The 13,375-nt window shown below is 48.7% G+C and overlaps 1 protein-coding gene across 2 annotated transcripts in view; it reads left to right on the top strand.

Annotated features, from left to right (window-relative positions):
• LOC121843940 (lysophosphatidylcholine acyltransferase 1-like) overlaps positions 1-13,375 on the top strand; it is a gene marked incomplete at its 5' end in the record, with an annotated part of 44,642 nt that overhangs the window by 11,308 nt on the left and 19,959 nt on the right. For both annotated transcript variants that reach the window (XM_042313830.1, XM_042313831.1), the window contains 4 exon segments: positions 3,169-3,383; positions 8,668-8,780; positions 9,223-9,283; positions 12,322-12,380. In XM_042313830.1, coding sequence (XP_042169764.1) covers positions 3,169-3,383; positions 8,668-8,780; positions 9,223-9,283; positions 12,322-12,380 — 448 coding nt within the window.

Here is a 13,375-nt window from a genome sequence, read left to right on the forward strand (position 1 = left end):
AGGGTTATAGACACTACAACAGAGAGAGAGGGTTATAGACACTACAACAGAGAGATGAAAGGGTTATAGACACTACAACAGAGAGAGGAGAGGGTTAGAAAGGGTTATAGACACTACAACAGAGAGAGGAGAGGGTTATAGACACTACAACAGAGAGAGGAGAGGGTTATAGACACTACAACAGAGAGAGGAAAGGGTTATAGACACTACAACAGAGAGAGGAAAGGGTTATAGACACTACAACAGAGAGAGGAGAGGGTTATAGACACTACAACAGAGAGAGGAAAGGGTTATAGACACTACAACAGAGAGAGGAGAGGGTTATAGACACTACAACAGAGAGAGGAGAGGGTTATAGACACTACAACAGAGAGAGGAAAGGGTTATAGACACTACAACAGAGAGAGGAAAGGGTTATAGACACTACAACAGAGAGAGGAGAGGGTTATAGACACTACAACAGAGAGAGGAAAGGGTTATAGACACTACAACAGAGAGAGGAAAGGGTTATAGACACTACAACAGAGAGAGGAGAGGGTTATAGACACTACAACAGAGAGAGAGGGGAGAGAGAGAGGGTTATAGACACTACAACAGAGAGTATAGACACTACAACAGAGAGAGGAAAGGGTTATAGACACTACAACAGAGAGAGGAGAGGGTTATAGACACTACAACAGAGAGAGGAAAGGGTTATAGACACTACAACAGAGAGAGGAGAGGGTTATAGACACTACAACAGAGAGAGGAGAGGGTTATAGACACTACAACAGAGAGAGGAAAGGGTTATAGACACTACAACAGAGAGAGGAGAGGGTTATAGACACTACAACAGAGAGAGGAGAGGGTTATAGACACTACAACAGAGAGGGATAGGAGGAAAGGGTTATAGACACTACAACAGAGAGAGGAGAGGGTTATAGACACTACAACAGAGAGAGGAAAGGGTTATAGACACTACAACAGAGGAGAGGGTTATAGACACTACAACAGAGAGAGGAGAGGGTTAGAGACACTACAACAGAGGAGAGGGTTATAGACACTACAACAGAGAGAGGAGAGGGTTATAGACACTACAACAGAGAGAGGAGAGGGTTATAGACACTACAACAGAGAGAGGAAAGGGTTATAGACACTACAACAGAGAGAGGAGAGGGTTATAGACACTACAACAGAGAGAGGAGAGGGTTATAGACACTACAACAGAGAGAGGAAAGGGTTATAGACACTACAACAGAGAGAGGAGAGGGTTATAGACACTACAGGGATGCTGGTCCATGTTGACTCAAATGCCTCCCACAGTTGTCAAGTTGTCTGGAAGTCCTTGGGGTGGTGGACCATTTTTGAGCGTGAAAAACCCAGCAGCGTTGCAGTTCTTGACACAAACCGGTGCACCTGGCACCTACTACAATAACCCCGTTCAAAGGCACTTAAATATTTAGGCTTGCCCATTCACCCTCTGAACGGCACACACACACACAATCCATGTCTCAATTGTCTCAAGGCTTAAAATACATTATTTAATCCGTCTCCTCCCCTTCATCTACACTGATTGAAGTGGATTTAACAACTGGCATCAATAAGGGACGATATCTTTCAACTGGATTCACCTGGTCAGTCTGTGTCATGGAAAGAGCAGCTGTTCTTAATGTTTTGTCCACTCAGTGTATTTTGGTCTGTTTGAATTCATTAGTTTCTGTTTCTGGTCGTGAATTAGGCTACATAACTGTTGAATAGAGGCAGTGTCGTGGGTTGCCTCGGCCAGAGAGTGTTAGTGTGTCAATGTTTGACGACTGCCTGAGCCAGTCCCCTGTGGATTGGAGAAGCTTCTGGTGATTCTCCTCTCCTCTCCCCTCTTCTCTTCTCCTCTCCTCTTTCCTCTCCTCTCCTCTCCTCCTCTTCTCTTCTCCTCTCCTCTCCTCTCCTCTCCTCTCCCTCTCTCTCTCCTCTCCTCTCTCTCCTCTCCTCTCCTCTCCTCTCCTCTCCTCTCCTCTCCTCTCCTCTCCTCTCCCCTCTCCTCTCCTCTCCTCTCCCTCTCCTCTCCTCCCTCTCCTCTCCTCTCCTCTCCTCTCCTCTCCTCTCCTCTCCTCTCCTCTCCTCTCCTCTCCTCTCCTCTCCTCTCCTCTCCTCTCCTCTCCCTCTCCTCTCTCCTCTCCTCTCCTCTCCTCTCCTCTCCTCTCCTCTCCTCTCCTCCTCTCCTCTCCTCTCCTCTCCTCTCCTCTCCTCTCCCTCTCCTCCCCTATTCTCTCCTCTCCTCCTCCTCTCCTCTCCTCTCCTCTCCTCTCCTCTCCTCTCCTCTCCTCTCCTCTCCTCTCCTCTCCTCTCCTCTCCTCTCCTCCCCTATTCTCTCCTCCCTCTCTCTCTCTCCTCTCCTCTCCTCTCCTCTCCTCTCCTCTCCTCTCCTCTCCTCTCCCTCTCCTCTCCTCTCCTCTCCTCTCCTCTCCTCTCCTCTCCTCTCCTCCTGTCCTCTCCTGTCTCATCCCCCTGTCCTCTCCTGTCCCCCTGTCCTCTCCTCTCCTCTCCTCTCCTCTCCTCTCCTCTCCTCTCCTCTCCTCTCCTCTCCTCTCTCTCTCCTCTCCTCTCCTCTGTCTCTCCTCCCTCCCCCTGTCCTCTCCTGTCCCCCCCCCCTCTCCTCTCCTCTCCTCTCTCTCCTCCCTCTCCTCTCCTCTCCTCTCCTCTCCTCTCCTCTCCTCTCCTCTCCTCTCCTCTCCTCTCCTCCTACTACAGTAGTGGTCTGTCTCATCACACCCAGTGGGGGGAGTAAATGAGATGTGACTCATACTTAGAGAGGTGACAGCCTGCCTGTCAGGACACTGTCGTGTGATCTACCGTCTACTGTCTCTGTCTGGGGGATGTTGTCGTGTGATCTACCGTCTACTGTCTCTGTCTGGGGGATGTTGTCTTGTAGAGCTGTGTGGTTTATACTGCCTCCACATTACATTATACTGCCTCCACATTACATTATACTGCCTCCACATTACATTATACTGCGTCCACATTACATTATACTGAATAATGGTTGAATTGACTCTCCTGCTGTGGTGTCTGCTCAATGTCTGTAGAATAATGGTTGTAGGGACTCTCCTGCACACTGTACCGTCTATCCTCTAAATAAACAATGTTATGTGGTTCTGTAAATAACTCAATGTATCAAATGTCTCTCTCCAGGTTTGTGGACGTGGCTCTGAGGACCATCATGCGGGTCATGTGGTTTGCAGGAGGCTTCCATTGGATGACGGTGAAGGGGCGCCAGGCGCTACCGGCCGAGGCCCCTATCCTAACGCTGGGACCCCACTCCTCCTACTTCGATGCTATCCCCGTCACCATGTCCATGTCCTCCATCGTCATGAAGGCAGAGAGCAAGGACATCCCTGTCTGGGGCAGTGAGTAGGATTCTCTATGTCCCTCTGTCTCTGTCTCTCTGTCTCTCTCTCTATGTCCCTCTGTCTGTCTCTGTCTCTCTCGCTCTCTGTCTGTGTCCGTGTCTCGCTCTCTCCCTCTGTCTCACGGTCTATTTCTCTGTCTGTGTCGGTGTCTCCCTCTCTCCCTCTGTCTCACGGTCTATCTCTCTGTCTGTGTCCCTCTCTCCCTTTGTGTCTCACGGTCTATTTCTCTGTCTGTGTCGGTGTCTCCCTCTCTCCCTCTGTCTCACTGTCTATTTCTCTGTCTGTGTCCGTGTCTCGCTCTCTCCCTCTGTCTCACGGTCTATCTCTCTGTCTGTGTCCCTCTCTCCCTTTGTCTCACGGTCTATTTCTCTGTCTGTGTCGGTGTCTCCCTCTCTCCCTCTGTCTCACTGTCTATTTCTCTGTCTGTGTCCGTGTCTCGCTCTCTCCCTCTGTCTCTCTGTCTCTATTTCTCTGTCTGTGTCGGTGTCTCCCTCTCTCCCTCTGTCTCACGGTCTATCTCTCTGTCTGTGTCCCTGTCTCCCTCTCTCCCTCTGTCTGTCTGGTCTATTTCTCTGTCTGTGTCGGTGTCTCCCTCTCTCCCTCTGTCTCACGGTCTATCTCTCTGTCTGTGTCCCTCTCTCCCTTTGTCTCACTGTCTATTTCTCTGTCTCTCTCTCTCTGTCTGTGTCCCTGTCTCCCTCTCTCCCTCTGTCTCACTGTCTCTGTCTCTCTGTCTGTGTCCCAGTCTCCCTCTCTCCCTCTGTCTCACTGTCTATTTCTCTGTCTCTGTCTCTCTCTCTCTGTGTCTGTGTCCCTGTCTCCCTCTCTCCCTCTGTCTCACTGTCAATTTCTCTCTCTCGGTCTCTCTCCCTCAGTCTCTGTCTCTGTCTCTCTCTTTCTGTCTCTCTCTCCCTCAGTCTCTCTGTCTCTCTCCCTCTGTCTGTTTTCATTCAATTTTAATTCCAATGGGCTTTATTGGCATGGGAAACATGTTTATATTGCCATAGCTAGTGAAATAGATAATAAACAAAAGTGAAATAAACAATCAGAGATAAACTGTAAACATTACACGAGTTTACTCTCTTTCTGTCTGACTGTCTCTCCCTCGATCTCTCTCTGTCTCTCTCTCTCCATGTCTCTCCATGTCTCTCCATGTCTCTCTGTGTCTCTCTGTCTCTCCCTGTCTGTCTCTGTCTCTCATGTCTCTCTGTGTCTCTCTGTCTCTCCCTGTCTGTCTCTGTCTCCCCGTCTCTCTCCGTGTCTCTCTGTCTCTCCCTGTCTGTCTCTGTCTCTCCATGTCTCTCTGTGTCTCTCTGTCTCTCCCTGTCTGTCTCTGTCTCCCCGTCTCTCTCTGTGTCTCTCTGTCTCTCCCTGTCTGTCTCTGTCTCCCCGTCTCTCTCCATGTCTCTCCATGTCTCTCTGTCTCTCCCTGTCTGTCTCTGTCTCCCCGTCTCTCTCCGTGTCTCTCTCTCTCTCCCTGTCTCTTTCTTTCTCTCTCTCTCTTTCCCCAATTCAATCCTTTGCCCCAAACCCCTCTGCACTGGTGAGATATCTCTCAACACTGCTGCCCTGTCTGACATAGTGCATGAGAGAGAGAGAGAGAGAGAGAGAGAGAGAGAGAGAGAGAGAGAGAGAGAGAGAGAGAGAGAGAGAGAGAGAGAGAGAGAGAGAGAGAGAGAGAGAGAGAGAGAGAGAGAGAGAGAGAGAGAGAGAGAGAGAGAGAGAGAGAGAGAGAGAGAAAGTTTCAGAGAGAGAGAGAGAGAGAGAGAGAGAGAGAGAGAGAGAGAGAGAGAGAGAGAGAGAGAGAGAGAGAGAGAGAGAGAGAGAGAGAGAGAGAGAGCTGTAGAGAGAGAGAGAGAGCTGTAGAGAGAGAGAGAGAGCTGTAGCTGCAGAGCTGGAGAGAGTTGGATGCTGTCAGTTGTGTAGAAGACATAAAGCGTACCTTAAGTCAGTGTTCCCTAGTGCCACTAGCCTGTACTGTAGAAGTCCTCTAACCTGTGATCTTGTGCCACTAGGCCTGTAGAGAGAGAGCTGTGAGCTGGAGAGCTGGAGGAAGAGAGTTAACCTGTGACTTGTCAGTTGTGTGATCTTGTGTCAAGCCTATATAAAGCGTACCTTAAGTCAGTGTTCCCTGTTGTGCCACTAACCTGGATCTTGTCTTACTGTAGACATGTGGACATTGAAGTCCTCTAACCTGTGATCTTGCGTCACACAGAAGATCATTAGGAAATTCACTAACTCTTTATTATATTTAAGTTCAGCTCTAACTGTGTTTTACCTTCGCTGATATTCATAGAGACCTACGAGGGGAAACCTTTTACTGCAGCGTTGTTGGCAGAGTGTCAGGCCGGGATCTTAATAACCTCCTCAACATCTTGTTAGGGTAACCAGGCGTAACAGAGGGAGTGGATTTGGACATTCATTGTGTTCAGCAGCAGCAAGCCTACTCTGTAATAGAATCATGTTGACTGTGTAGTGGCTAGACTAGATCCCTGGGACTAATGGCTGTGTAGTGGCTAGACTAGATCCCTGGGACTAATGGCTGTGTAGTGGCTAGATTAGATCCCTGGGACTAATGGCTGTGTAGTGGCTAGATTAGATCCCTGGGACAAATGACTGTGATGTGTAGTGGCTAGGCTAGATCCCTGGGACTAATGGCTGTGTAGTGGCTAGAATAGATCCCTGGGACTAATGTCTGTGTAGTGGCTACAGTAGATCCCTGGGACAAATGGCTGTGTAGTGTCTAGAATAGATCCCTGGGACTAATGACTGTCTAGTGGCTAGAATAGATCCCTGGGACTAATGTCTGTGTAGTGGCTAGACTAGATCCCTGGGACTAATGTCTGTGCTGTGTAGTGCTAGACTAGGTCTCCAGTACAGTAGTTCTGATCCCAGAGACAAGCTCAGCACCACAGGGTCCAGGTCTCTAGTACAGTAGTTCTGACCCAGGCTCAGCACCACAGGGTCCAGGTCTATAATACAGTAATTCTGACCCAGAGACATGCTCAGCACCACAGGGTCCAGGTCTGTAATACAGTAGTTCTGACCCCAGGCTCAGCACCACAGGGTCCAGGCTCTACAGGACAGTAGTTCTGATCCAGGCTCAACACCACAGGGTCAAATCAAATCAAATGTATTCATCTAGGCTCGCACCACAGCTGATATCTCAAAGTCTGTACAGAAACCCAGCCTAAAACCCCAAACAGCAAGCAATGCAGGTGTAGAACCACGGTCCAGGTCTATAATACAGTAGTTCTGACCCAGAGACAGGCTCAGCACCACAGGGTCCAGGTCTACAGGACAGTAGTTCTGATCCAGGCTCAACACCACAGGGCCCAGGTCTATAATACAGTAGTTCTGACCCAGAGACAGGCTCAACACCACAGGGTCCAGGTCTGTAATACAGTAGTTCTGACCCAGGCTCACACCACAGGGTCCAGGTCTATAATACAGTTAGTTCTGACCCAGAGACAGGCTCAACACCACAGGGTCCAGGTCTATAATACATTAGTTCTGACCCAGGCTCAACACCACAGGGTCCAGGTCTACAGTACAGTAGTACTGACCCAGAGACAGGCTCAGCACCACAGGGTCCAGGTCTATAATACAGTAGTTCTGATCCAGAGACGGGCTCAACACCACAGGGTCCAGGTCTATAATACAGTAGTTCTGACCCAGAGACAGGCTCAACACCACAGGGTCCAGTCTGTAAGGACAGTAGTTCTGATCCAGGCTCAGCACCACAGGGTCCAGGTCTCTAGTACAGCAGTAGCTCAGCACACACAGGTCTATAATACAGTAGTTCTTCTGACCCAGGCTCAACACCACAGGGTCCAGGTCTATAATACAGTAGTTCTGACCCAGAGACAGGCTCAACACCACAGGGTCCAGCTCTACAGGACAGTAGTTCTGACCCAGGCTCAGCACCACAGGGTCCAGGTCTACAGTACAGTAGTTCTGACCCAGGCTCAGCACCACAGGGTCCAGGTCTACAGGACAGTAGTTCTGACCCAGGCTCAGCACCACAGGGTCCAGGTCTACAGGACAGTAGTTCTGACCCAGGCTCAGCACCACAGGGTCCAGGTCTACAGTACACAGTAGTTCTGACCAGAGACAGGCTCAACACCACAGGGTCCAGGGCTACAGGACAGTAGTTCTGACCCAGGCTCAGCACCACAGGGTCCAGGTCTCTAGTACAGTAGTAGTCTCTGATATAGAGGACATTGAGACCTGTGTCAAAGCAGGGGGAAGTGAAAGTGAGAACCTTGACTAGAGGAAGTGTTCTTGAAGAGTGAACCCTGTGTTGGACCCTCCTGTGTTGGACCCTGGTGTTGGACCCTGTGTTGGACCCTGGTGTTGGACCCTGGTGTTGAACCCTGTGTTGAACCCTGGTGTTGCACCCTGGTGTTGAACCCTGGTGTTGGACCCTGGTGTTGGACCCTGGTGTTGAACCCTGGTGTTGGACCCTGGTGTTGGACCCTGGTGTTGACCCTGGTGTTGGACCCTGGTGTTGGACCCTGGTGTTGGACCCTGGTGTTGAACCCTGGTGTTGAACCCTGGTGTTGGACCCTGGTGTTGGACCCTGGTGTTGGACCCTGGTGTTGGACCCTGGTGTTGAACCCTGTGTTGGACCCTGGTGTTGGACCCTGGTGTTGGACCCTGTGTTGTACCCTGTGTTGAACCCTGTGTTGGACCCTGTGTTGAACCCTGTGTTGAACCCTGGTGTTGAACCTATGTTGGACCCTGGTGTTGGAGTTGAACCCTGTGTTGGACCCTGGTGTTGGACCCTGTGTTGGACCCTGGTGTTGGACCCTGGTGTTGGACCCTGTGTTGAACCCTGTGTTGGACCCTGGTGTTGGACCCTGTGTTGAACCCTGGTGTGACCCTGGTGTTGAACCCTGGTGTGACCTTTCAGTCTGACAGGAGTGAACTTCCCGTTTCAGGAAGTGTGGTTTTGAGTCAGAACGGTAACCGGTACAGTTCTGTAAATGATTGGACCTGGACAAGGGCTGGATAACCACTGAAGCTGAGTTCGTAGATAACCACTTCCTGTTAACCACTTCCTGTTAACCTAACAGATTCTCTGTTGTAAAATTACAACCGAAATTGTACAGGATCTTCACGACTAGACCTATTATTTATGTAGAAAATGTTGGCTCGGCAGATACCTTTAACCTGGTCCCAGATCAGTGTTAATGAGTGGAATGCTGATACCCAGGCTAATATACCTTGTGGCCCCAGCACTAGTATGTGTCTGACTGTTGTGTCTCCTGTCCTCCAGCCCTGATCAAGTACATCAGACCAGTGTTTGTCTCCAGGTCAGACCAGGACTCCCGTAAGAAGACTGTTGAGGAGATCAAACGCAGAGCCCAGTCTGGAGGAGAATGGCCTCAGGTACAGTTTAATATCTCTCTCTCTTTCTGTCTCTAGCTCTCTGTCTCTGTCTCTCTCTCTCGCTCTCTCTCTAGCTCTCTGTCTCTCTCTCGCTCTCTCGCTCTCTCTCTCTCTCTCTCTCTCTCTCTCTCTCTGTCTCTCTCTGTCTCTGTCTCTCTGTGTCTCTCTGTCTCTCCAGCTCTCTTTCTCTGTATCTCTCTCTGTCTGTCTGTCTGTCTGTCTGTCACACACACACACACACACACACACACACACACACACACACACACACACACACACACACACGGGACAAAGTAAACAAAGAGCCATGGTCTGGCGTTCAGTAAACAAACTAGATGTGGAGAACAGCCACCTAACAATGTTCAGGATGTACCCACTCAGATGATCTCATTACCATGGAAACACGTGTCTGATAATGTGGCTGATGTTCCCCTCTCTCCAGATAATGATTTTCCCAGAGGGAACGTGTACCAACAGGTCGTGTCTCATCACGTACAAACCAGGTATGTTAGATAGTACCGTGAAGAGGAGACAGGAAAGGTAGGAGAGTTGGAGAGTCAGGAAGGACATGTTGGTACCACTAGGCTATCATGTTGGATCAGAACCCATGTTGACTCTGGTACCACTAGGCTATACATGTTGGATCAGAACCCATGTTGACTCTGGTACCACTAGGCTATACATGTTGGATCAGAACCCATGTTGACCTGTGTCTCCTAGTCCACATACTGCCCTGTGTCTCCTAGTCCACATACTGCCCTGTGTCTCCTAGTCCACATACTGCCTTGTCTGCTAGTCCACATACTGCCCTGTGTCTCCTAGTCCACATACTGCCCGTGTCTCCTAGTCCACATACTGCCCCGTGTCTCCTAGTCCACATACTGCCCTGTGTCTCCTAGTCCACATACTGCCCTGTGTCTCCTATTTCACATACTGCCCCGTATCTCCTAGTCCACATACTGCCCCGTGTCTCCTAGTCCACATACTGCCCTGTGTCTCCTAGTCCACATACTGCCCTGTGTCTCCTATTTCACATACTGCCCCGTATCTCCTAGTCCACATACTGCCCTGTGTCTCCTAGTCCACATACTGCCCTGTCTCCTATTTCACATACTGCCCCGTGTCTCCTAGTCCACATACTGCCCTGTGTCTCCTAGTCCACATACTGCCCTGTGTCTCCTAGTCCACATACTGCCCTGTGTCTCCTAGTCCACATACTGCCCTGTGTCTCCTATTTCACATACTTCCCCGTGTCTCCTAGTCCACATACTGCCCTGTGTCTCCTAGTCCACATACTGCCCTGTGTCTCCTAGTCCACATACTGCCCTGTGTCTCCTATTTCACATACTGCCCCGTGTCTCCTAGTCCACATACTTCCCCGTGTCTCTAGTCCACATACTGCCCTGTGTCTCCTAGTCCACATACTGCCCTGTGTCTCCTATTTCACATACTGCCCCGTGTCTCCTAGTCCACATACTGCCCTGTGTCTCCTAGTCCACATACTGCCCTGTGTCTCCTAGTCCACATACTGCCCTATGTCTCCTAGTCCACATACTGCCCCATGTCTCCTAGTCCACATACTGCCCCGTGTCTCCTAGTCCACATACTGCCCTGTGTCTCCTAGTCCACATACTGCCCTGTGTCTCCTAGTCCACATACTGCCCTGTGTCTCCTAGTCCACATACTGCCCTGTGTCTCCTAGTCCACATACTGCCCCGTATCTAAAACTTTGGAGAATTTGTTTGTCGTTTTAGTCGCATGTTAGTCAGTAATTTTTTTTCATCAAATAATGAACATTGACTTTTTAATCGTCCATCATCCCCTCATATAGCTGGGCACATTGCTATTGTAACAGACTGTAACCAATGACAGACGTGGTTTATCATACAGTCTACAAAGCCTTGGCTTCAGGTTAAAACCATTTAAAAGGCTAACAGCTCTTTCCTCCCCATCCTAACTTTAGTTATTTAGTTATGGGGAGGAAAGAGATACTCCCCTTATTTAAACCCCCCCATCCTAAAGTTAGGATGGGGGGGGGTTAAAAAAGGCGAGTATCTCTTTCCTCCCCATAACTTTAGGATGGGGGGGTTTAAATAAGGGGAGTATCTCTTTCCTCCCATCATAACTTTAGGATGGGGGGGGGGTTATAAAAAGGGGAGTATCTGAGCTTTCCAATAACGTTGGTCATTATTACGGTTCTCCTGATATTCAGCTAAATGTAATAACTGCAGCCTCAACACAGATGAATTACAGAACACCCACTGGTAAATAGAGCTTCTGATGTCATCAACAAGCGCTTCTATCTTTTTATCCTCCGACGTGGAAACAAGACCCGAGTAAACATGTGTTTCTAGTTGATGTTAGTTACTATTGAAGTGTCCCGGCAGCGAATCACTTCAAAAGACCGACGAGTGTCTGAAGTGACCGCCCAGGTGCTGAGATCAGATTAATCACCACTGTCTAACTGACCGCCCAGGTGCTGAGATCAGATTTATCACCACTGTCTAACTGACCGCCCAGGAGCTGAGATCAGATTAATCACCACTGTCTAACTGACCGCCCAGGTGCTGAGATCAGATTAATCACCACTGTCTAACTGACCGCCCAGGTGCTGAGATCAGATTAATCACCACTGTCTAACTGACCGCCCAGGTGCTGAGATCAGATTAATCACCACTGTCTAACTGACCGCCCAGGAGCTGAGATCAGATTAATCACCACTGTCTAACTGACCGCCCAGGAGCTGAGATCAGATTAATCACCACTGTCTAACTGACCGCCCAGGAGCTGAGATCAGATTAATCACCACTGTCTAACTGACCGCCCAGGTGCTGAGATCAGATTTATCACCACTGTCTAACTGACCGCCCAGGAGCTGAGATCAGATTAATCACCACTGTCTAACTGACCGCCCAGGTGCTGAGATCAGATTAATCACCACTGTCTAACTGACCGCCCAGGTGCTGAGATCAGATTAATCACCACTGTCTAACTGACCGCCCAGGTGCTGAGATCAGATTAATCACCACTGTCTAACTGACCGCCCAGGTGCTGAGATCAGATTAATCACCACTGTCTAACTGACCGCCCAGGAGCTGAGATCAGATTAATCACCACTGTCTAACTGACCGCCCAGGAGCCGAGATCAGACCAATCACCACTGTCTAACTGACCGCCCAGGAGCCGAGATCAAACCAATCACCACTGTCTAACTGAAAGATGTTCAGTTCTGTTCCAATCAGAGGATTCCATAACATATTCTGCACAGGACTGCATGTTTCTGATTGGACAAATGGATGAAAAGGAGCTTCATGACTATATTTGAATGGACATTAATATATCAATAATTATAGTAATATATTCCATTTAGCGGATGCTTTGATCCACTTCCAGTCGTGCGGACGGACATTTTACATCTGGGTTAGCTACTGTCGCCGTGGGCCGAGGCCCTTGTATGCGGTCTAGAATATTCTAGTTTCTTAGTTTTAGGGGACTGTAGTCCAGTGTGTGTAATGGTGTTGATTTCTGTCTTGTCACACAGGAGCGTTCATCCCAGCGGTGCCAGTTCAGCCTGTGGTGATAAAATACCCCAATAAAATGGTAAGAAAGCAAACACAACACAACACAATACAACACCTAGCAACACAATACAACACCTAGCAACACAATACAACACCTAGCAACACAATATAACACCTAGCAACACAATACAACACCTAGCATCACAATACAACACCTAGCAACACAATATAACACCTAGCAATACAACACAACCCCAAGCAACACAATATAACACCTAGCAACACAATACAACACCTAGCAACACAATACAACACCTAGCAACACAATACAACACCTAGCAACACAACAAACCAAACACCTAGCAACACAATCTAAACACAATCACCACTAGCAACACAATACAACACTGCAAAGAATACAACACCTAGCAACACAATAGAATACCTAGCAATACAACACAACCCCAAGCAACACAATATAACACCTAGCAACACAATACAACACCTAGCAACATGTTACTGACCTAGCAACAAATACAACACCTAGCAAAAACAAACCAAACACCTAGCAACACAATACCTAGCAACACAATACAAACCTAGCAACACAATACAACACCTAGCAACACAATAGAACACCTAGCAATACAACACATTTAGCAACACAATATAACACCTAGCAACACAATACAACACCTAGCAACACAATACAACACCTAGCAACACAACAAACCACACCTAGCAACACAATACAACACCTAGCAACACAATACAACACCTAGCAACACAATACAACACCTAGCAACACAATACAACACCTAGCAACACAATATAACACCTAGCAACACAATATAACACCTAGCAACACAATACAACACCTAGCAACACAATACAACACCTAGCAACACAATACAACACCTAGCAACACAATACAACACCTAGCAACACAATATAACACCTAGCAACACAACAAACCAAACACCTAGCAACACAATACAACACATAGCAACACAATACAACACCTAGCAACACAATACAACACCTAGCAACACAACAAACCAAACACCTAGCAAC

This window comes from Oncorhynchus tshawytscha, unplaced genomic scaffold (assembly GCF_018296145.1).
Source record: "Oncorhynchus tshawytscha isolate Ot180627B unplaced genomic scaffold, Otsh_v2.0 Un_contig_2240_pilon_pilon, whole genome shotgun sequence".
NCBI lineage: Eukaryota > Metazoa > Chordata > Actinopteri > Salmoniformes > Salmonidae > Oncorhynchus > Oncorhynchus tshawytscha.